At 47.8% G+C, this 25,332-nt stretch overlaps 1 protein-coding gene across 1 annotated transcript in view; it reads left to right on the top strand.

Moving 5' to 3' along the window:
- The first annotated feature begins 7,152 nt into the window (after positions 1 to 7,152).
- LOC147737882 (uncharacterized) overlaps positions 7,153 to 25,332 on the top strand; it is a 540,045-nt gene continuing 521,865 nt past the window's right edge. The window contains 3 exon segments of the mRNA XM_086924989.1: positions 7,153 to 9,901; positions 10,787 to 10,791; positions 19,079 to 19,457. Coding sequence (XP_086781115.1) covers positions 7,153 to 9,901; positions 10,787 to 10,791; positions 19,079 to 19,457 — 3,133 coding nt within the window.

Raw genomic sequence — 25,332 nt, 5'->3', positions numbered from 1 at the left:
AGCACAAATGCTCTTTTTCATGTACAGTCAATGCGTTTTTGTGTATTTTGGGTGGGTTTTAAAGCATCATGTTTAGATATGGTTTTATGTGATTAGAACTTAGTAATGTCATACATAATAAAGTGGAGTGGGTGTTGTGTGGCGTTTTAGGCTCCAAGTGAATTTTCCCGATTCATGCCCTTATATAGGTACAATTCACATTGCCCTTATATAGGCATAGAAATCAATCCCCCTATTTAGACATACCCCATGCAGACCAAATACAGGCATGGCTACTTCGACCCATACCAAACATCACAACGATTTCTTGGAAAATCGGTTTAAGCAGTTAGGGAACTTTCCCTTGCTCGAATATTGATTTGTTCAAGAACTCATGTACTTTGCAAAGAACAACTATTCCCTAGGGGTTCTTTCCTGACGTTATTGTGCCCGACTTTATGTCAAACTATGGCATTCCTACACACCTTCAAGGTGTAAATATACCGCCACTTGCTCTAGCGAGACACAGTGGTTTGGAGCAGTTCGACTATCTACTTGCCCGACGGAGCTCGCTACAGCAAGTGCCGACGGAGGCCGACCCTCCAGCTGACGCACTGATCAGGAAGCTATCTCTTCTCCTGCCGAGAATCCAGCTCCAGTGTTTCCAAGCTCCCCTTGCGGGGTGTAGGGAAATTGATTTCCGAGACAGAGATACCAGACCTCCTTCATTCTAACTAAGGTATGAAGCTGATTAGAACCTAGAGAAATCTTAGAAAGATTCTTGGCAAAGAAAACGAAACCTATGCTACACAATACTTACTTCTTCCCTCGTACTAGACTTAGGTTAGGTACATGGAAGTAGGCGTATTTGAGAAGCACCAGTTGAGTATTTTAGCCTGTGTCTTGATGTATGTATTTTTAAATGGCTTAGAAACCATCCAATGCTCTTACAGTATTATTTTATAATACTATTCTCACTGTACGCATTATACTTTGCAGTCTGCTTAACAATTGTAGCAGTTCACTTCTCTTGTATGAGAAAGAAGACTGTTCAAAAAACCTTTTTATTGAAAATGCCCGTCTTTCTATTTCTCTACAAACTCTGTTGAAACGAAGCATGCACGATTGACTGAATGAAATATGTATCTATTGTTTCCGCCACTCTAGAGATATGTTTCTTATTCTTAGAAAACAAAGTTGTCATGTTTATGAGGTTGTCAGAAACTAATCCCTTCTTGTGAATTCGAGAATGTTTCTAGTGACCTCTGAGCTAGCTGGCACTCAGTATTAAGTTTAGTATATTCGATAGAGGTTTAGTCGACCTCAGTCCTATGTCTATTCTATATAATATATTATTCCAATGCACAGAGCCTATAGGGAATATAGAAACTACGCTACAGCAGTAGCAAACTACTTCCCATTTATGAAGCAACAGACAGCACAGCATGTCTGCCAGAGATGTCGTAGGGTCAGAAACATTACATAAGTAACTAGGTATGATGGAAAACTAACTGATGAGTAAGATTTTAAATGAAGAAGCTGCTGTGATAGATGGCAAAACATCCATGTCAAAACATCAGCAGTAGGACAATGGTTTATGGAATGATAATGGTAGATTTATATACACGTCTGTTCAGTGCGTGTCACTTAATGTTCTTTTCTCCCACTCTCATGAGATGGTTTTACAAGGCAACTCTGAGCTCACTGAGTGTGGAGTTTCCACGAATCCCAGACACAGGCCGTTCCAAAGACGGTAACAGAGAAGGTTGAAAGATCTGAGTTTTGATCCTGGCAGATTGACTGGTGATCCCTGAGGGGGTGTAGTTGGTCTGTGTGTTTCCACGGCTTTCCAGTGGGTGTAAGAAAATGTCAGCAGTTTGTGGGTGGCACTCTTTTGGGTGAGAACCACCCAGCTTCCTGCACTATGGACTAGAGGGTTTGTGTCTGCGCAGGATATGTTACATTCTGATAGCAAAATGGAGGACCTTGTCCATAGCGGATAGATGTTACCAAGGATTAACATCTTCAGTTACGACAGATAGAGAAAGTCCATTTACCTCGAGGTGCTTGAAAAGCTTTCTGCACTCTGCTGGTGCAGGCAGGCTGTTTATTCTCTAGTTGGAATTTGCCTGGGGATGTTCAGATAAAGTGGGTGATTCAAACCTTGGAGCAGCACTGGTAACGTTGGCTCTTGGAGTCTTGCAGTGTGTGCTGGATGCGGTCGAACTGTCTCAATGCTCTACAGAGCTCAGAAAATCCAGACTCTCCTTCATCTCAGAGATCGACCTCTGTGGCTTGACCAGTTGAACTGCAATAAAGAAGATGACCTGGACCAGTTCTACCTCTCCCGACCTTTGAACTGATCATTGAGGAACGAAGCCCTGCCTGGAAGGAAGATCTGCACAAGGCACAGCTGACAGAAGTACCATTTTGCTTGATTTGAGTGCCGCATTTGACACCGTCTCCCACTCCATCTTATTGTCCACCTTGGAGGCTGCTGGTGTCGGTGGCTCCGCCCTGGCCTGGATTGCTAATTTCCTTTCTGATCGCACGTTCCAAGTCTTTTCTTCCACATCTGTTTCATCCATTCTCCCCTCCACTCACGGTGTTCCCCAAGGAACTATCCTTAGCCCCCTTTTTTTTAACCTGTATGTGAGACCTCTTGCTTTTCTGGCGGAACAGGCTGGCCTCACAATTTATTCCTACGCTGATGACACTCAAGTCATCTATTCACTCTCCACCAATAAAAATCTCCCCTCCTCCTCTCTTCAATCCGGGCTGAAACAAATATCGGATTGGATGCTGAAGCATAAATTAAAATTAAACGGGGACAAAACAGAACTGCTTCTGTTCGGCCCAGACTCTTCACTCTGGGGCCCGAACCATTGGCCACCGGAGATGGGTCCTCTCCCCACGCCTTCCGTTTCTGCCCGCAATCTTGGAGTTCTTTTCGACAACCAATTAACCTTCAAGCAACACGTTGTGAAAGTCTCCGCCACTTGTACCACCATCATCAGGTGGCTGAGAAAAATCACGTGGATGCTGCCTGTTGACACCCTGAGGACCGTAGTCCAGGCTCTTGTCATCTCACGCCTGGACTATGGGAACATCCTTCTCTTGGGTGCCGCTAAGGAGGTAACCAGGAAGTACCAGGTGGTACAGAATATGGCAGTTCGCCTTATCTGTTACCTTCCTGCCAGATCCTCGGTCACCCACCATATGCGGAAATTGCATTGGTTGCGAATCGAAAGCAGAGTGAAATTTAAAGCTCTTTGCTACATGCATAAGATCATGACTGGTAGAGCCCCTCACTATCTCTCTGCTCTAGTGCAGCAGTATATTCCCCCCCCGTACACTTAGGTCCTCCACGCAGAACAAGTTCAAGATTCCCCGCTTCAACAGAGCCAAAATGGGAGGACGTTCGTTCTCCCTGCTGGCCCCATCCTTATGGAACTCTTTACCCCAACTCTTACGATCTGAAGTGTGCTTCATGACATTCCGTAAAGGAATTAAAACTTGGCTGTTTAATATTTAATTTTATGGTTTAACTCTCTCCCCATTCTTCTACCGTTTAGTTTGCCTTAGCGCCGGGAAACCTCCGGGTAGCTGCGCGCTTAACAAATGTAATTATAAATAAATAAATAAAAGCCCTGCCTGGAAGGAAGATCTGCACAAGGCACAGCTGACAGAAGTACCACCTGGAAGGAAGATCTGCACAAGGCACAGCTGACAGAAGTACACCCTGGAAGGAAGATCTGCATATTGCACAGCTGTCAGAAGCCCTGCCTGGAAGGAAGATCTGCACAGGGTGCAGCGGACAGAAGCCCCCGTCTGGAAGGAAAATCTGCAAAAGGTGCAGCTGATAGAAGCCTCCGCCAGGAATGAAGATCTGCACAGGGCACAGCTGACGGAAGGTCTGCCTGGTGGTGACCTCAAAGCAGTGAGAGACCCACAAACCACAGGATCCTTGAGGCCCAGCTAGCCAGACTGGACGCAATGTACACCAGAGGCCTGATTTATATTTCAGCGGAGGGTTTATTCCATCACAAATGTGACAGGTATCCTGCCCGACCCATTAAAAATGTATTACATCCTGTGGCAATTATAATAAGGCAGGCAGGATATCTGTCACATTTGATAATGCCTTGGTCTAGTTTGCAGAGTTTTACTCAGCGGAACTCCACGAAGTGCCAGGGAAACTCCACCGCATTCTGAAGACTTCTGCTAGTGGCAGAGTTTGTTAAGTTGCGCTGCTCTCACTGATTTTTAGTGCCCGGAGTTTAACCCCCACTGTAAAATCAGCACAAACAGCACTACGCGTCGTTTCAGAGGGCGATGCTGCTTTCTTCCGCTCTAATTGATATTCTAATCGAATTGCAGCTTCATCAACGAGAATGGCAGATTTTAACACTCGAGTGGTCGCGACCTGCCGTGACCTCCCGCAATGAGAACTCTCACCAGGAGGAGGTCTATCCTGTTATATTTTCTCACAAGCGCTCGCCACCTTACCGGTGGCGAACCGCTTGAGAAAATAATTCTGTTCTGCATGGAGTTTTTTGGACCAACTCCGCACTCTTGGGCAAAACTTTGCGAGGTCTGCCAGCAGAGCTGAATTCTTCACCCACCCCTAGTCTTGAGGCAATAATCTGTTGGACAAACTCCTAACAAGGCCCTTTGTCTGCAATAAGTGCTGTAGAAGAAGTGAAATCCATGGCCTTGTGAGTATGAGGCAGTTATCTGACTTCTGATGATCCCCACAGAGTGAGTGTGCAGCCAGAGAGCAGTAGGGGGGCCAAAGGACAGGAAATTAGGTAAACTTGAATATGAGAAATATGGAAAGGTATAAATGCAGCATCACCTGTGGATAACTGACACCTCCTCCCACTCTTCAAAATGCCCATCCGGTCACAAATGGCATCCTGGGCCCCAAAAGGACAACATCATGCCAGATGCCATGTAATGTTGGAAAAGGTGGTAAAAAGAGTAATAGGCACACATCTGCTGCAGGGATATGTCAGGAAAATTATTGGTTGTGATGGATTCTCTATAAGTAGTAAATGACTGATATCGTTGAATATTAAATTATATGACTCAAAATTTGTTTGCCATATCTGCGCCTATAATGTAAAGGACGGGCCTTACAGTGAACCCCTTGTTCTGTTTTACACAAAAGAAGGAGCTGCATCTTACAGAACTTTATCTAACTTAGGAAGAACTAAAGACTTGCTTTTTAAAGTTATCTTCCATGGCCAGAACCAGGCTCTGTAAGCTACACTAGTTTCAGGGAGACGGACAGATGATATGGCGATATGAAACACCCCTCAACTCACAATAATGTTCCAATCTTCCAGGTTAGTAGAAACCAGAAATGCTTGAACCAAGGGAGCTGTTGAAAGTGTCAAAGGTGACTTATGAACAGCGAGGTAAAGACAGGAGTTGGTATTTGAGATGATCTTAAGTAAATCGGAAAGAATGAGAAAAAGTGTGTAAATGGAGTTACTTTTGTTGTATACTTCGTAAAGAGTTACTGGAAATTTTACAGCCCAGCCTGACCCTTCTCTTTTTCTATACTCTACTGTTGTTTAAATGAAATCTTGACCATATGCGTCTATCTTAAGCTATACCTCAAGCACTTGGGTCCTCCGTGAGTGCCCTTACTTTGCTCAGTTACTCTGTAAACATTGGTAAATCACCTATTCTCCAGACATTAATAAAATGTCACCTGATCAACAGAACATTTAGTTAAATATCTGTGTATGATGAAATATTCCTTGCTAAGTTTCAAAAGCGATAAAAAAGAAGGGGGAGCTTTACTAAGATTTTGCACTGTGTTTGCGTCACAAAAGAGGCAAAAAATGGCGCAAAATCTTTTTTCCTAATTTACTTTCCAGCGCTTAACTTGTTTAGCACTGGAAATAACGTTAAAGTAATGTAAGACTGCGCATAGCATTGTTTGGCATTACTTTGTGCCATGGGGGCCTGCCAAGGTTGGTGCATGGGTGTTCTCGTGCAACAACAAAACCAGGTGCAAGGAAGGAGAAATGCTTTCATTTCTTCTTCCTTTTCTGACTTTGATTGTGTGCTGCACTGTGCAACACGTATGCAAAATGGGAAAAGCTTTCCCTCGTGTCGAGGCATAGTAATTTGTACAGGAAGGGTGTCCTTCCTGTACAAAACCCATGCTGGACTCACAGACTCACGCACCCTAGTGCTCTGGTGCCAAAGGTGTGTGCATGGCGCAGGCCCTCTGTAATCAAGGGAAAGGAAAGGAGAGAGCCATATCTCTGAAAATATGATGCGCTCCTGTTCCCTTCCTGTTGCGCTATGCAACGTAGCCTCGCGGGGGTAGGGCTGCGCTGCATTGTGTGGAGTGTCTTTTACAACCAGTTAAACATTGTGAATTCTCATTCCATTATATTTCCAATTAGTAATTTTAAATATCTTTACATCAACAGAAAACAAGCCTTGAATGTGTGAAATGACCATCAATAATGAAGCGAAGGCTGTAATTCTTCAATAATAGCTGAAATAATGAGCTCCAGTATTCAGGAAAACATCAGCGCAGTCGGCGACAGAGGAACCTGCACTCAAACTGACAGATTCCGGGTGAAGGATCAAGGGCAGTTCAGAGATTGTAAGAGGCTGAGCTGTGCACCTCCACGCCACAAGACGAAGAAATGACCTTACTAAAATTAAGGCAACAACAATAACAAACCGCCTCCTGTATAAACAAGTGTCCAACACCAGCTTTGATCATCAGATCGGTATGATGTGATTACCGCAGTGCTCTGTTTTCTAAGATGATTATAAGCCATCATTCCGTGCTCTAGGTGAATTCTAAACTCTTTCTCGCCGAACCACAGTAACCAGAGAAGAGCACAACAAAGCGGAACCAGACAACTGACGGGTAAAGGAAAGAGGAGTTCTTATATCTACAATACAACAGACTGTCCCGATTTGCACCGGCCAGAAGGAAGATACATCTTTACCCGCAAGCGTGCATTGCCATAATCCAATCTAAAGGCACAGTTGCCTACAAAGACACCTTCTACATATTAGGAGTGTGGTAAATATTAGGTGGCTATCGCATTTTATTGTTAAAACAGAAATCAAACGTGGAAAATACTGCACACATATAAAGTGTGTGAGAAAAAGCCAAGTGCTTTATCAGACATGTCGGCCCATCAGGAAATGCAGTCATGGGATATAGACAAATATATACCCGACCCACAGACACTAACCAAGAAAGAGGAATCATACACATACAAAAAGAGCTTTAGTTTGTCATCACTACGCAAGCTTCATCAGCAAACCTACACAGGAGAAAAAAAATTCAAGTGCAGTGATTGTGTAAAGAGCTTTGGTCAGTTATCAGTCCTACAGATACATCAGCTTACACACATGGGGGAAAAGCCATATCATTGCAGTGAATGTGCAAAGTGCTTTAGTCACTTATCAAACCTCCAACAACATCAGAGAATACACACAGGGGAAAAACCATTCAAGTGCAGTAAATGTGCAAAGTGCTTTAGTCAGTTATCATACCTTCAAAGACATCAGCGAACACACACGGGGGAAAAACCATTCAAGTGCAGTGAATGTGCAAAGTGCTTTAGTCAGTTATCACAACTTCAAAGACATCAGCGAATGCACACAGGGGAAAAACCATTCAAGTGCAGTAAATGTGCAAAGTGCTTTAGTCAGTTATCATACCTTCAAAGACATCAGCGAACACACACGGGGGAAAAACCATTCAAGTGCAGTGAATGTGCAAAGTGCTTTAGTCAGTTATCATACCTTCAAACACATCAACGAACACACACAGGGGAAAAACCGTTCAAGTGCAGTGAATGTGCAAAGTGCTTTAGTCAGTTATCACACCTTCAAAAACATCAGCGAATACACACAGGGGAAAAACCATTCAAATGCAATGAATGTGGGAAGAGCTTTAGTCAGATGTCAGACCAAAAACGTCATCAGCGTACACACACGGGGGAAAAACCTGATCATTGTAGTGAATGTGACAGTAGTTTTCGCGACTCTTCAGCATTAAGGTATCATCAGCGAACACACACAGGGGAAAAACCATTCAAGTGCAGTGAATGTGCAAAGTGCTTAAGTCAATTATCAAACCTTCAAAAACATCAGCGACTACACACAGGGGTAAAACCATTCAAATGCAATGAATGTGGGAAGACCTTTAGTTATATATCAGAACGAAATTGTCATAATCGAACACACACGGGGGAAAAACCATTCAAGTGCAGTGAATGTGGGAAGAGCTTTAGTCGGATATCAGCCCGAAAAAGTCATCAGCAAACACACACGGGGGAAAAACCTTATCATTGTAGTGAATGTGACAGTAGTTTTCGCGACTCTTCAGCATTAAGGAAACATCAGCGAACACACACAGGGGAAAAACCATTCAAGTGCAGTAAATGTGAAAAGTGCTTTAGTCAGTTATCACAACTTCAAAGACATCAGCGAATGCACACAGGGGAAAAACCATTCAAGTGCATTAAATGTGCAAAGTGCTTTAGTCAGTTATCATACCTTCAAAGACATCAGCGAACACACACAGGGGAGAAACCATTCAAGTGCAGTGAATGTCCAAAGTGCTTTAGTCTGTTATCACACCTTCAAACACATCAACGAACACACACGGGGGAAAAACCGTACAAGTGCAGTGAATGTGCAAAGTGCTTTAGTCAGTTATCACACCTTCAAAAACATCAGCGAATACACACAGGGGAAAAACCATTCAAATGCAATGAATGTGGGAAGAGCTTTAGTCAGATGTCAGACCGAAAACGTCATCAGCGAACACACACGGGGGAAAAACCTTATCATTGTAGTGAATGTGACAGTAGTTTTCGCGACTCTTCAGCATTAAGGTATCATCAGCGAACACACACAGGGGAAAAACCATTCAAGTGCAGTGAATGTGCAAAGTGCTTTAGTCGATTATCAAACCTTCAAAAACATCAGCAAATACACACAGGGGTAAAACCATTCAAATGCAATGAATGTGGGAAGACCTTTAGTTATATATCAGAACAAAATTGTCATAATCGAACACACACGGGGGAAAAACCATTCAAGTGCAGTGAATGTGGGAAGAGCTTTAGTCGGATATCAGCCCGAAAAAGTCATCAGCGAACACACACGGGGGAAAAACCTTATCATTGTAGTGAATGTGACAGTAGTTTTCGCGACTCTTCAGCATTAAGGAAGCATCAGCGAACACACACAGGGGAAAAACCATTCAAGTGCAGTGAATGCGCAAAGTGCTTTAGTTACTTATCAAACCTTCAAAATCATCAGCGAATACACACAGGGGAAAAACCATTCAAGTGTAATGAATGCGGGAAGAGCTTTAGTTGGATATCAGACCGAAAACGTCATCAGCGAACACACATGGGGGAAAAACCTTATCATTGAAGTGAATGTGACAGTAGTTTTCACGACTCTTCAGCATTAAGGTATCATCAGGGAACACTCACAGGGGAAAAAACATTCAAGTTCAGTGAATGTGCAAAGTGCTTTAATCACTTATCACACCTTCAAACACATCAGCGAATACACACAGGGGAAAAACCATTCAAGTGCAGTAAATGTGCAAAGTGCTTTAGTCAGTTATCACAACTTCAAAGACATCAGCGAATACACACAGGGGAAAAACCATTCAAGTGCAGTAAATGTGCAAAGTGCTTTAGTCAGTTATCACACCTTCAAAGACATCAGCAAACACACACGGGGGAAAAACCGTTCAAGTGCAGTGAATGTGCAAAGTGCTTTAGTCTGTTATCACACCTTCAACGTCATAATCGAACACACACGGGGGAAAAACCATTCAAGTGCAGTGAATGTGCAAAGTGCTTTAGTCCGTTATCACACCTTCAAAGACATCAGCGAACACACAGTTGGGCAGAAGGATAAATCTTTATTGAGAATTTGGTTGTGTGTATCAGTAAGGTTTGTAGTAGACAGATTGATCACCAGGTTATTAGTTAGGGTTTCGCCGCGTACAGTTCCTACTTTCTTGCACTTTTTTTTTTTTTTTTTGTAAAATATTTTTATTGCAGAAAAGACCAGCATGGTATGCAATTTCTCTGCCGTCCCAGATGCGGGGGAGGCAATATAGATTAAAAAAAACACTTCGTCACACAGCCGTTCAGCCCACACCCCGGAGGTTGGGCGGCGTTTGTAATATGTATAATGAAGGCAAACCAATTTAGCCGGTGGGAATAGTCTATATCACAGTAAATATCTGCGTTTGTGGTTTGGGCTTGAATCCCACTGAACCCTCAACTTCCCCTCCCTCCCCCCTTCAACTTGTCAACTGTACAGCTACTTGATACACCCTGGGTCGTTTTCAAGAGTCGTTGTTCACGTACATAGACCAATCTTTCTACAACCATTCCCACTCTATCCCCTTCCTCCCCCCCCCGCACCGCTAATTTCAGCATTCCCGTTACCCCACGGGGTCTCATGTACCAGAGGTACCTCATTGTTGGATGGCACAATCAACACATGTCTTGGTACTTCACAGTTTACATTCCAGTCCTCCTTTTCCCTGCGACTCTCTCCCTCATTGCCCTCCCTCCAGACCGTGATACTGCCTCCACTTGGCCCACACCCTTCAGAACTTTTTGGGACATCCCCTCGCTTTATAGGTCACCCTCTCCGCTGCCATGTAAAGGTCGAGCCCCCGTCTCCATTCCTCAAGGGTCGGCGATTCCGCTGCTCCCCAATATTTTGCTATGTCTCGCTTGGCGACTACTAGCGCTAGAACCAGAAAAATGAGCAGGGGTCGAGGCAGGTCCACTTCAGTGGTCAAGCCCAGTAGGGCAAGCTTAGGCTCCTGAGTGAGTTCCGCCCCCAAAACCTCCCCCAGCTCTGTAAAGATGTCTGTCCAGTAGTTTTGTATGTTTGTACATTGCCATAGGATGTGGTAGAAGTCCCCCTGCTGAGTACCGCACCGTAAGCATGTGGAGTCTGCTATTTTCCCCATCCTGAGCAGTTTCACTCTATCAAAATATGTCCTGTGTAGCACGTTTAACTGGATGAGGCGGAGCCTGGACTTGATCGCCACCTCCCTGGGGTGCATGAGGACCATCTCCCAGTCAATATCTTCCATCTCACCCACCTCTGCCTCCCACACTCCCCTCAGTCTCACTAGGTCGCCCAGCATATTATTAGTCAAGGTTTTATAGGTGAGGGAGACCGCTTTACCCAATGTGTGTTCCTGGAGTAGTCTACCCTCTAGTGGCGCATACTCAGGTATGTCTGCGAGTTGTATCTTTTGTGCCCTCCAAGCGTGTCTCAACTGCATGTATTTGAACAATTGTGAGAGGTGGAGCCCAAATTCCGTCTTGAGAGCCTGGAACGCCTTCAATTCCCCCCTATAGATCATGTCGCCTATGTGGGACATACCAATGTCATCCCATCGTTGGAAGCCCCTGAGCTTACCAAGATCCGGGAGCCACTGGCAGTGCCACAACGGTGTTTGTCTGGTGATATTTCCCTCCCAGCCCATACGTTTGGTTGCTTGCCGCCATGCCTTTAATGTGATTGACTTCGCCGGTAGCAGGGATTTCCCAATCCTTCCACCATACAAATAATATAGAATGTTTCTGTTTGATAGCGTGTGTCTTTCAAGTATATATGTCGGGTGGTCCGCCGGGACATGGATCCAATCGTTTATGGGCGTCAGGTGTTCCGCCCAGTAGTAGGCCTCCAGATTCGGTAGAGATATGCCCCTACTGTATTGGTTTCGTTGGAGTGTCTGTAGGGCTATTCGCGGCTGCTTTCCCAGCCATAGGAAGGTACGGAGATCTGCGTGTATCTTCCGTATCGTGTAGGTCGGGAGTGGGTAGTATTCATTCTGGAGTGCATAGAGGAACAGGGTGATCATTTTGTACATCGCTGCCCGGCCCAGGAGCGTGAGCGGTAATCCGTTTCCATCTGTCCATGTCACGTACCGCGCCTTCCATGATTCTGTCAATATGTTTGGAGAAGGAAAGTTTCTCGTCCCGGGTGATATATATCCCCAAGTATAGAAAACCCGTGGAGGTCGTGACCAGGCGTTCTGGGACGTTTCCCCATCGCTCCCTCCCCTGCGGATCATATAAGACCGACTTGTGCCAATTGATGGTGTGGCCAGCCCGTGCACCAAAGCTGCCCAGTTCCCGGAATAATTCTGGCACTGTTATGTCGGGGTTGGTGATGTACAGGAGCACATCATCTGCGTAGAGAGATATCTTTTCCTGTATCGCCCCTGGGATATCTAGTGAAAAGCCGTGGATGTTTGGGTTCCGTCTGATGTTAATTGCCAAGATTTCGATGGTAGTGTGAACAGTAGGGGGGATAGCGGGCACCCCTGCCGTGTGCCCCGTGCGACTTTAAATTCGCGGGATAGTTTCCCGTTCACTCTCACTCGAGCTCTCGGGGCATGATATAGGAGCCGTATCCAGCCGCAGATTGCCAGACCGAAGCCAAACCGCTGGAGCACCGCCATAAGGAAGGGCCAGTGTACCGCGTCAAATGCTTTTTCTGCGTCAAGGGAGAGGAACCAGTGTGGTTCGCTCCTTCCCTTGATCGCCTGCAGCCAGTTGTGGGTGCGTCTAAGGTTTAGTTGTGTCGCCCTGTCCTGGAGAAACCCCGACTAGTCCATATGTACAAGATCTGGGATCACCTCCCTCATGCGTGTTGCTAGGATGGTCGCTAACACCTTCACTTCGATATTAAGGAGGGAAAGGGGGCGATATGATGCACAGTCCTCTCTAGGTTTGCCCTCTTTGTGTATCGGCACGATGGTGGCCAGCGCGAGGTCTGGTGGCAGCGCATTCTGTTGGAAAGATTCAGTAAGGAGATTTTTAAGGTGCCGAGTCAGGAGGTTCGACGCTTTTTTGAAGAATTCCGCTGGGAACCCGTTGGGGCCCGGCGTCTTGCCCGTTTTTAGTTTCGCTATGGCGTCTGCAATATCGTCAAGCGTTATGTCGGCATCTAGGGCCGCACTGGACTCAAGAGATAGGGCTGGTATCTCCACCTGTTCCAGGTATTGTAGCGCCACAGCTACGTCCCCTAGGTCTCTAGCTGTGTAAAATTGCTCGTAATGGGTCGCGAACGCCTCCGCTATGTCAGCGTCGGTGCAGCGCACACCACCATCTCCCGTTTTGATTTGCTCCACCCACTGTGCATCTCTTTCTTTCCTGCTGAGCCAGGCCAAGAGCCTACCCGACTTATCCCCCACATCGTACAGACGATGTAGAGTTGCCAGGCGACTGTGTCTTTGCCTCATTTAATACCATCTCCCTATATTTCCGTTGGGTATTCAGCAGGCGCCGCAACGTGTCCTCCCCCTTATGTGCCTGATAGTCCTCCTCCAGTGTCAGGATGGAGGCCTCCAAGGCCGCCACTTCCTCCTGCTGCCTCTGCCTCACCTCTTTCAGTCTACCCTGTATTCTGTCTCATAGTACTGGCTTCATCGCTTCCCAGAGGGTTATCTTAGAGGTAACGGACCCTTCATTTTCGGCTATGTACACTTTAATGTCCTTGCTGACGCCGCGGGCAAGTTCTGGGGATTGGATGTCCCATGCCGCCAGTCGCCATTCAGTTCCTCTCCTCCGTCTCGCCCCCCCACTTTTGCGTACAGGGGTGAGTGGTCAGAAATACCCCTCGCCTTGTAGTCCACTACATCTTCCGCCGTTAAGTGTTGCCTAGCCATAAAAAGATAATCTAGTCTGGAATAGACTTTGTGTGCCCCCGAGTAAAAGGAGTAGGCGGGTTGTGTGGGGTGTCGCCATCGCCATATGTCCGTGAGTCCTATTGTGGTCATTGTTTGTGCCAGAACTGTCTGTGGTCCCCCTCTATGTGGTTGCCCCGTACGGTCTAATTCGTACGACATCACATCATTGAAGTCACCTCCCACTATATGTATGGTGTCTGCCGTGTCGATGAGGAGTGACGTGATCACTTGAAGTGTACGTGGTTGAAGCTTTGGCAGCGCATAGACCAACACTATAGTGTATCGCTGTCTCCTCCACGTCCCTCGAACCCCCACGTATGTGCCCTGTGGGTCGCTCCATGTGTGTGTGATACAGAATGGTGGTGACTTTTTAACAAGAATCGCTACTCCCCTCAAGTCCGAGGTGTACCCCGCGTGTGCCAGGACCCTGAGCCTACCTCTCGCTATGAATGCACATTTGTCACATTTAAGGTGAGTCTCCTGCGACATCCGGTGCCAGCCTCTTAAGATATGCGTTCACTAGACCTTGTTTGACTTTCGACCCGAGGCCATTGACGTTCCACGTTAAAATGGAGAGTGCCTCTTCCTCTCCTGGTTGCGCTGTTAGTGTACCTGCCATCGTGTGTGTTGATTCTCAGCTGTTAGCGGTGCATACGGTGGGTGTGTCCGTGAAAGTGGTAGAGTATGTTTTCGTGGGTGTTCCCCAACTGTGGCTTCCCCCAACCTTGTTCCCCCCTCCCCCAACTCAAAATAACTCTGGTCCCCCTTGAACCCCCCCCCTCCCCACTCCACCCCCCTTCCAGACTCATCCCAATATAGGACTGAGCTTTCAGCGGGAGACGGTCTGTCGCCCACCCACTCCTCCCCTCAACTTAACTAGCCCTCACCTTTCACCCCAACTCGAAAGGCTGTGAGAGCACTAGGTCCAGTGTCGTTTCTAGCCCAATGTCTCAACCAGTTCAAGGACAGAAAACATATACACTGGACAGGGGAAAGATAACAAACACAAGAGAGGGCTGTCAACTTGTGTGTCTTCGTGCCTCCCGGCCGTCTTCTCTAGTATGCCACTCTGCAGTTTTCATGAGTGTTAGTCTTGCGTCGCGAGTCAGTTCCGCTCTGTTTGCCGGATGAGTCCCGTTCCAAATGGTGGATCTCCTTCTCAAGCGGGTGCATCGAGTCCCGTTCCTCACTGGGGTCCACCTCCTCAGGTTCCGATTCTCCATCTTCCGCTCGATCCTCGCCGTCTCCGTCCGAGAGTGCCGATTGGCGTGGGACTTGTCTTCGTGCGCCCGCCGTGGAGGACTCTCCCGGCGATTCCGATCGCCCTCTTCTGGCCCCCGCGGATGTGCGGGCTTGATATGGTGTCCCAGGAGTGCGGGAGTGCAGCCTCCTTGATTTCCGCCTTTGTGGTTTTGGGAGCCCCCAGCTGACCCTCTCTCTCAGTGACCTGTCCAATTCCTCCCGTCCTGCCACCTCTCTGCTGTTGAGGACAGGCCTCTCCTCCAGCCACTGCCAAGCGTCCTCAGGTTGTGTAAAGAAGATTGATTTGTCCTTGTATAGAACCTTGAGTTTTGCTGGGAAGAGCAGCATATAGGTGATCTTTAGTGCCCTCAGTTTTGCTTTCACCAGGTCGAAAGAGCGACGCTGTTTCTGGACCTCCTGGCTATAGTCCGGGTAAATCATGAAGTTGGTGTTCTCTAGCCGAATCTCCCCCATTTTCTTGGCCTCACGAAGAATTAGATCTCTATCCGCAAAGTTCAGGAAACGTGCTATCACTGGTCTAGGTCTTGCACCTTCCGGGGGATTCGCCAGCAGTGCCCTTTCGATTACGAAGCACGCCGAGGAGCGTGCCGTCGGGAAGGTCGTGGTCAGCCACGTGTGGAGGAAGGCCTCCATATCGTTCCCCTCGATTCCCTCCCTAAAGCCCACAAAGCATAGGTTGTTGCGGCGTGCCCTATGTTCCGCATTATCCACCTTCCAAAGAAGTTGTCTGTGAGATGCTTGGAGTTCCACCATTTCTTTGCGGAGCGTGGTAAGGGAGTCTTTCGCCTCTCCAATTCGTGTTTCAGTTTCAGTGACTCGCGCCGAAAGGTTCCTGAAATCCTGCCGGAGGAGGGTGACCTCGGACCCCACCTCGCCTATTTTAACTTCCAACGCTGCTCTCGACTCCTGGATGTCGGATCTTGAGGCTTGAATGGCCGCTAGGAGTCTATCGGTGTCCGGTGAGCCTTCCTGAGCTGTGTTGGGGTGGTCCCTTCCTGGGCGGGAGGTCGCGAAATTGTCCATAGGGCCTTGCTTCAGGGCTTTAGGGACAGGATCTTTCTTTCCCATGTTCGCCCGCCGACGAGGTGTATGGCTCTGGTGCCGGTGAGTTCCACTCCCCCCCGCGCACTGGTTGATGCAGTCCGTATGTTTCTAGAGATTGTGCGTATCAGCTGCCAGAGCCCACTCCGAGTCCCGGGATAGCTCCACGTGTTCCCGCTATCTGCCCGTTGGATTTCCTCCACACCGTAGGCTGATCGTTAATCAGCACTGCTGCACCACGGTATCCGTATTGATCCTCAAGTCTCAAGGGTCACTTGGGCGCTCCCCGGGAGGATCTCGCCCGGCTGCCAGTCGCTCGTCGATGGTAGTGGATGGGCAGTTGGGCACGAGGGATAAAGCCCACGTGGATGGGGGGGACGGGCAAATCTCCCGATCCGTGGTCTGATGCAATCTAGGTCGGAGGCAGCACCGTCTTCTCCTGGGCCTGCCACCCCAGCAACACAGGGCCCCACCGTCGTGTCCTGTCTCGGGACACCTCACCCCGGTGTTTGCCAGCGTATGAGTGAGCAGCCTCTCCTGGACTTGGGCTTGGTAGTTTAGTCTGCCCTGTTCCCATGATGCACTGGGCCAGGGACAGACTGATTTGCATATAGCCAGGTTCTGAGCTGGGATGGTGCAATGAGATAAATAACGGTGATGGATCACGCCCTGATCTTTGGACTGGGTAAGAGTGGTCTGCTTAATTCAGACACTCTGTTCATCACCACCCCCTTTTCTGAATCGTTTTTGGCCACTATAGGTGTGGCAGGGTATACTCAGACATGAGTCCCTTTCTCACTGCACCATCAGGATTCAAGCAAGCCGGGCCGAAGACGGCTGAAATGCCAGAAACCGGTCCCTGGTAGCTTGTCTCCTTTCTGGTGAAGAATTGGCTTGGTAGTTTAGTCTGCCCTGTTCCCATGATGCACTGGGCCAGGGACAGACTGATTTGCATATAGCCAGGTTCTGAGCTGGGATGGTGCAGTGAGATAAATAACGGTGATGGATCAAGCCCTGATCTTTGGACTGGGTAAGAGTGGTCTGCTTAATTCAGACACTCTGTTCATCACCACCCCCTTTTCTGAATCGCCTCTCCTGGACCGGCACCGACTAGCCCCAGGGTCCGCCGGCACCTCCGCTCGCTGCTGTCTGCCCCTTCTCCGCGCCAGCACCAATGCTGCTCCCGGGCGCGTCACTGTCAGGCGCGGGGTTGCCTCATTTGGGCGCCATGTTGGTGAAGGGCGGCCCCATTTGAATAAGGTGTGCGGGGCCGCTCGCCGCTGCGCCTGATCTCCTGCGGGCAAGTGGGAAGTTCCTTCTGGCAGCACACCCCAGTCCCAGTCAGGCCAAGTCCCCCCAGGCAATCCCGGGCCCCCGACCGCAAGTCAGGCCGCCATTTTGGTAAAGTGTGGTCGTGGCCAGGGAGCAGTGCGGGGGGGGACGGGACTCCCTCCTCTTACTTGGGGCTCTCCGTGGGTCGCCGCCGCCGGGAGTCTCAGGGTCCGGCCGGGGTCTGCTGTGCAGCGTGGTGTTCTTCCCCGGCACAGGCTTCCGGACTCCTCGCCGCCCGCGCCTCTTCCGATGACAGCGGCTCCACCGTCACTCGGGGTCAGTCTGTGCGGGCAGTCGAGTCACAGCACCCTCGTCTCCTGCCCCGCGCCCTGCAGTGCCAGTGCGAGCACTTCCCGGTAGCTGCGCTCCGCTCCCCGTCGTCCGGTGTCCGGCTGAGGCTACCGCCGATCTCGGGGTGCCATCTTGGTTTCGCCGCCTCCTCCGTCTCTGACCAGGGATATCGCGGAATACAGGCTTTCTGCGATTCAGCGGACCTCTCTCTGCAGCGTCGCAGCGTCAGCGTCCCTTTAGGAGATCCGTGTGGTGATTTTTAAATCTGTGGCATCAAATTTATGTCGGATTTAGGTAGCGACGGCCGGGAGCTCCCGAGCCTTGCGTCTAGCTCGGCATGCTGCTAAGCCACGCCCCCCTTTCTTGCTCTGGTTTGAACTCCTATTGTACTTGGTTTTGGTGTCCCCAGGTTTGGAGGTCTGGTGTGATTGTCTTGGACATTACCTAAGATGTCGTTGAACTTGTTCCTGAAAATTTACTTGTGGACGAGTATTGCAAGTTGTTGGTAGTTCTTCTACTGAGCCAACTTCCGATGAGGTAGGGGTTTGATTTGTGGTGCTGGTATTACTGTTTGATGTTGAGGTGTTAATGTTGTCATATTTTTGTGCGAAGGTATAGACCCTTCCGTAGTCATTCAATCTTGTCTAAATTTGTGATTTTTCCTTTGGATTATGTCCTCTTCATATTCATCCAAGATTTTGTTTAGGATATCATAGTTTTTCATTGTAATATCACCCCAATTTGCTTCCTCAATTCGTTTGGATAAAGTATCAACCTCTGATTTGTTTTTTTCAAATTTTTCTTGCGCTATATCTATTAGCTGTCTTAGCATGTTATTGGAGGCTGTGCGAAGATTTTCTTCCCAAAGTTGTAATTTTTCAGGAGCCGAGGTCTCTATTGAAGGGAAGATAAGAATTCGTAAACCACGCGGGATAAGATTGTGTTGCAGATATTTTTTGAGTGATGCTCCTTCCCACCATTTGGAGGTTTCTTTTTTGGCTACTTTCTCCAATGCTTGAAATATACTTTTAGCTGATAATAAATTAGTTGAGCGCGATGTTTTGCTAAGGGCAGCGCCCGAGGGGTCAAACGCTTTTTCTAATCTATTGTTTTGTCTTTCGCGTCGATTTATATAGGTGGAGATTTTGGAATAGGATCTTTTTATGCACCAAACAGTAACAATACCTATTTCAATTTCATTTGAAAATTCTGTGTGTTTCTTCAGTTTTCGTCGATGTGTATAATTAAAAAAAAGATGGTTTCCCAAACTTAATTATGTAGATAAAATAACTCATTGATTAATGGGAATGTTTAAAGAGCTTTAGTCAGTTTTCAACTCACGAATACCTCAACAAACACACACAGGGGGAAAGCCACTCAAGTGCAAAGTCATCACACCTACAAAATCATCAGTGAACACAGGGGAAAAAACCATTCAACTGCAGTGAATGTATGAAGAGCTTTATTTGATTATCAAACCTCCAAACAAATCAGCGGACACACAGGGGGGATAAACCCTATCATTGCGGTGAATGTAACAGCAGTTTTTGCTTCTCTTCAATATTAAGGTATCATCAGCGAACTCTCACTGGAGAAAAACCATTCAAGTGCAATGAATGTGGGAAGAGCTTTAGTCAATTATCAGACCTACAAAGACATCAGAGAATACACACAGGGAAAAAACTATATGATTGCTGTGAATGTTTGAAGAGCTTTAGTCCGTTATCAGCCCTACGAAAACATCAACAAACACACACAGGGGGAAAGCCACTCAAGTGCAATGAATGTGGGAAGAGCTTTTGTCGACGATTAGAGCTACAAAGTCATCAGCAAACACACAGGGGGAAAACATAGAAGGGCACTGAAAGTGAGAAGGGCTTTTGTCAATTTTCGATCCCACACAGCCCTCAGTGAATACACTCCTTCATTTAACTCACATGGAAATAATCCTAGAGATGCAGAGATTCCGGAAAGAACTTAAGAACATCAAAAATAATATTGACCCTTCTGCAGACATAGAAAAGAGTAAAACAGTGCAGTTATTGTCAGAGGAATGAATTATGGAAAAAGATAAAATTCAAATTATGTAGGACATTGAAATACCAGATGATAAAAGACCCGAATAGCAGTAAAGAAAAAAATCAGATAACAGTATTTGCAGAATTATAAAAGTGTTTGTTTCCAGTGATTGTTCACTTTCGTACACATAGCAAAGTGACATTATGTACCAGAATACACAGTGGAATACAAGCACAATGTGGATTAAAAGAAAAGAAACATTGTTGATTTTTATTTGGCGAAGAAGAGATACAAAGGAAAATATTCAATCGCCCCTGACCACACTACCTGTAAAAGCAACACTGAACAATACTGGGACTAACAGCGGTATTTTCAGCTAACTTGTTGGATTAGTGATAAAACCTATAAACCCAACACACTCAGAGTGGACATGTTGTCAGGGCTCTGGAGATGGAAGCTTCATTGGTAAAATGCATGTACTACTATTAACAAATGTTACTGCAGCATATGTAATGAAATAAAGCGAAGCACAGGTGTTCAAGAAAAAAACTATTTTTAGATATAAAAGAGCATATACCTTGTTTTTAAGTAGCGTTTGCTGCATCTTTTACACACTGTTATCGGTTGATGGATCAGCTCATGCCTTGCGCCTGCTTACTAAGTGGGACCCGTGGCTCCTCTCCGACTTGGCTCTCCCTATTCATTTTGAGACTTGCCAAACTCTACTTTGTACCAGAATTGAGCCATTGTAAGCAGTAGACTCTGTTTGAAGAATGTGGTGAAATAGCGAAATCCCACATCAAAAGCATATATGTGCCAGGATAATCAGTTGCACTCCCAGCAACTCATCTTCCACACTTGATTGTCCCTTGTCCTCAAATGTTCTGAAGGATTTGTCGTATGAATGCCAGAAGTGGCAGTGGCATTCATGAAGCTAAAGCTAACAGGAGTGTGTGGGAGATAGAGAGGGGGAGAGAGAAAGAGGGTGAGAGTGACAAAGAAAGGGGGAGAACGAATTGGAAGGAGGGAACAGCAAGTGATCTTTATTCACCTAAAAATAGAAGAAGCAGCCGAATACATGTCAATGTGTGACATCACCAGAGAAATGGGCTGAACACCTATGAGTTTAATGTTTATTTTTAATACCTATAGACGAATGTCATGCCAATGAACAGGGCACAAGTAAGGAAAATAGTGAAGGAGCCCATTATCATATGCAAATCACAGTGACGTCACATGTAGTAACATCACAAGAAGTGATGTCAGGCCCTTATAATAATTTTCACGTGAAAGGTTGACGGCCTGTTTTAAAAACAAGTATCAAGAAACATAAAATAATGTAAAAATAAGTTTTTGGTTTCAGTTTTTTACATCATGTGTTTTGCCCACTATTAGTTTGTAACTAAACTCGGAAATGACTGAAAGTGTAAATAAAATGTGCTTTTAATTTGCGCTTGTTTCCTGATGTTATTCTTTATCCAGCCCCTAAACCCCAAAGTGTTTCACATTTACACTGTATTAAGCAATAGAAGGACTAATTTTGTCAAGTTCTCTGTTCCTCTCTTGCGCCACTCACACAAACAAACACTCAGAGGCCTGTGTCTGCAGTGCTGGGGCACAAAGTAACAATTACCAGTTGCAGGCTAAGGAGCTAGGTGGAACTGAGTCAAGTTTCTAGATAATAGTGGGGGGACCCCTTCAAACTGTGGCTACCCCTGACTTGTGCCGTGCTGATAAAGCAATAGTGAATTTTAGTAATTTATGATGAATTGAAATGAGAGAAAGAGAAGAACAGAGCAAGGTGCAGGACATATTAAAGAAAATGAAAAAAAAGAGACACAAGACTTTAACCTGTTCTGTGTTCTAGCACTTTACGTAAACAAGTTGTGCTGTGCGTTGTGAGGAGGCTGTCACGCCCTTTGTATGTAAATGAGCTTCGGTGACCAGACACCCCAGGCTCCCATCTCTTCTAGCGCGGATGATAATGTGAGCACTGTAAGGTAATCACAAACTAGGACTAAATTGAGAAACAATTGACTTCCAGGTCACACAGCTGTTGTTATGTAGTTCTTTATTAATTCTTTTTTATTTACTTTAATTTGCAGCATTCCTCCAGGCTACTTTTTCTCAGTATTACACTTCAGGTCGCTCATTTGTCGGCATGGGTTTTGTCCTCACACTAGTCTAGGACAGGCCTTCTCAAGGTAGAAGGCGCTGTAATAGGAATATTAAATCAGACATATATGAAATTGTATGTAAACAAATGTGTGCCTTTCAGTTATCAGGCACCACCAGACTCACATTTACACTTGTAATTGAGCACCAGACTAAAGTGACTCCTCCCTATATAAGTATGTGTCATCAGTAATCGGGCTGATGGTTCCGCTGATGGCACAGCAAATACAGTTTCTGGGATTGTGCGCATTGGCCTAAAATGTAATTGCTGAAGTTGCACGCAGTTTCGCTGATGCGCACAGTTAATAAGGCTTGTGGATATTGCGCACTGTAAGCAGATCACTGAAGTTCACCCTTAAGTAGTAACTAGGTCAAAACATAGTACGTGGGGCGTGGCCGGGTGCCAGCGAAGATGGCCGCCTGACTCGGGAGCTCCGTGGAGCCGAGCCTTCATCCCGCATAAATCCGCTCAATATCCGGAGAATCCTACACTCCATATGCGGCGCTGAATCGGTGCTAGGAAGGGGCACCGACTGATCCGTCTCAGGCCGCGCTGCCTGCAGCGGAAGCCGAGTTACGCCCCTGTGGTCTGGGGCCGGCTGCCGGCAGGAAGCTCTGAAGCGGCGCGAGTGGCCTGAGGTCTCGGGCAAGGGCCCGGCTCGGCGGTCTAGTTGGGCGGTTACAGAGCTCGTCTCGGCCTGAGGGGAGCCATCTGGTCTGCATCGTGTGGCCCAAAAGTGTAGCGCCGCCAGTTTGGGACTACCACACGCTGTCCTACATCGAGGCAGGCTGCAGGCACCAGTGGTTGGGAAGGTTTGGAGCCGGACCGGAGGACACCTCAGGAAAGCAACCGGGGCTGCGTGGGTCCCGGTTCAAAGACAGTAAGCTAGACGCGGAATCCGACTGTCGGTGAGGCAGTGGGCGGCTGGACGGGCCCAGCACAGCAGGGGCGCACATCAGCGTAGGGGCCCCTGGCAGAAGAGGAGACGGACTGCTGGAGAATCGAGAAGGTGGGACAGAGCAGCCGTGGTGGTGATTTGGCCCCCATGAGTGAACCCTCTCCTGGAAGGCAGGGGTGACCATCAGATGCGTGGGGGCAGATAACGTGCGACACCCCCCCGGGCAGGACAGGAGGCGGGTTGCGGAGAAGGGACGCCTGCGGCCTGCATACACGAGACGGAGCTGCGGCCAGCGGGACAGGGCTGTGTGCGGCAGCAAAACGTGCCACCTGCTGGGGTGCAGGGAAGAGCATAGCGGAGGGAGCGCTTCACAGCCTTGGGCTTGGACCGGTGGAGTGGAGGCCTGCCTGGTGATTTGAAGGCCTGAGCTGCGGGAACCCTAGGGGTGTGCCGAATATCAACAGTGGCTGCAGATGCCATTCTTGGATGGACCGGGGCGTGTTGCGTGCCACAGACTGACCGCGTGGGATTATAGCCAACATGAGGCCCTTATACAATACAGCGACGCAATCAAACAAACTGGACAAATACACGGTCCAGATGGGGACGCCACAAGCGAAGAACGCTGCAGGTGACCAATCAGGCGCGAAAGAACCATCGCTGGCCTCCATCATGGCAGCCATACATTCACTTGGCGCCAACTTAGAGGCGAAAATAGACAAGGTCTCCATCGAAGTAAATGTCCTCCGGGTCGACCTCGGGAAAACATCGGAGAAGACGAAAGCCAACGAGGCCGACATCAAGGTGCTACAGAAGTCAACCAAGGCACTGGAACAATGTGTCAACGACCTAGTGCACCAACACTGCCAAGTGGCGTTGCGGCTGGAAGACCAAGAAGGGAGGGCCCGCAGAAGCAATATACGCGTCGTAAGCGTACCGGAGGATTTGGAGGGGCCCAGTGTGGAACTTTTCCTGAAAGACCTGATCCTCAATCACTTGAAGCCTAAACGCCTCTCCAACATATTCACCGTGGAAATCGCGCACTGTGCACCTATCCCTAAACCCAAACCAGGGGCGCCGACCAGGACCATTATTGCAAAAATCCTGAACTATAGGGATAAAGACGCCATCTTGCAAGCAGCTAGACAGGCCGGGGACATCCGCTACGACAACGCCACGATTAGTTTTTTCCGGACTTTACCCTTCAGGTACAACGAGAGAGGCGCTCCTTTGTAGACGTGAAGGCAGCGCTGAGGGAGAGAGGCATCAAATACATGATGTTTTTTCCTGCCTAGCTCAAGGTTCTTGCTGGAGGCAAATCTTTATTATTTACCTCGCCTGCGGACGTGCAGGACTGGATTGACCGGAAGATGTCGACGGCTTGGGATCAGGCCAGAGGTGGGAGTTGGAGAGACGCACAGGCTGCGTTGCCAGAGTCTGTGGCCGGCAGGTCAGACGTTGATGGACAGAGTCAGAGCTCGTGGAGGTCGAGGTCTGCAAGTCCTCGTTGGGGGACGCTTCGAGAGGCGACTGAACATTGAGGGCGACAGACCCGCAACTGTGGACCTCTGCTTACTGTAATGTACCAAGGGTTTGTGGTTTGGGTGTGGGTCATGATTTTTTGAAGGACTTCTGGTTGGAGAGAGGGAGAGACGATGTTGTATGATACAGGGAGGAGGGCCATGCTATTGTTGGCGGCTGTGCTGAAGATCCCCCCTCTCTTTTCCAACTCCGTGACCCAAGTGAGCCTGCGAGGAGCTGCCTTCTCGTCCAAAGGAGTGTAATGCAGACTGAAAATGAATGACTCTTTAGATACATGGAGTGTAGGTTTTTCATGGTACACTGTTACAGTTTACGGGGTGGGCATGGGTGGCGGCTGGAGCTGGAGCCGGCGCACACCCCACTTGCACAAGGTTCATCTGTTGGGAAAAGGGGGTTGTTTTTCTGTTTTATTATTCTCCCGATACCAGATTGGGTAACAGGCGAAAGGTGCTCTGCTAATTGGGGATGTGGGTAGTTCGAGACCTACGGAGCAGGGAAGCAGGGTTGGGGTGGTTGCATTTGTTGGGTGGGAGGGACGAGAGTGAGGGGGGAGAGACAGGGACGGTTGCACATTGGATGGGGAGGGCCGAGGTTGTTAGCAGCACACCACGGCAGGGCACATATTCTGACACAGCAACATAGGACACACAGGAGAGCACTGGTTAGCTACAGGGTCCATGGCTATGAAGTGGGATAGGAGTCTTAAGCTAATTAGCTGGAACGTCAATAGTATGGGGACAAACATAAACAGTGTATCGTGCTGCTCTTTGTGAAGAAACACTTGCCAGACGTAGTCTTAATGCAGGATATGCACCTGAGGGGGAACACATGCCAGGCACTAAACAGACGGGGATACACACTAACGGCACATGCTGGTTTCACTTCGGGGTCTCGAGGGGTAGGTATTTTGGTGTGACGCACCTTTCCCATGGTGGTGGAGGTGGATCCCATGAGGCGCTTTGTGGCTATTTCTGGAAAATGGGAGGGCCGTACACTCATCCTAGTGTCGGTCTATATCCCTCCAGGCCTCCAGACACAATC

Source organism: Lissotriton vulgaris, chromosome 1_1, assembly GCF_964263255.1.
Source record: "Lissotriton vulgaris chromosome 1_1, aLisVul1.2, whole genome shotgun sequence".
NCBI lineage: Eukaryota > Metazoa > Chordata > Amphibia > Caudata > Salamandridae > Lissotriton > Lissotriton vulgaris.
The sequence above is the reverse complement of the archived record's forward strand: the minus strand, read 5'-3'. Positions and strand labels throughout refer to the sequence as shown.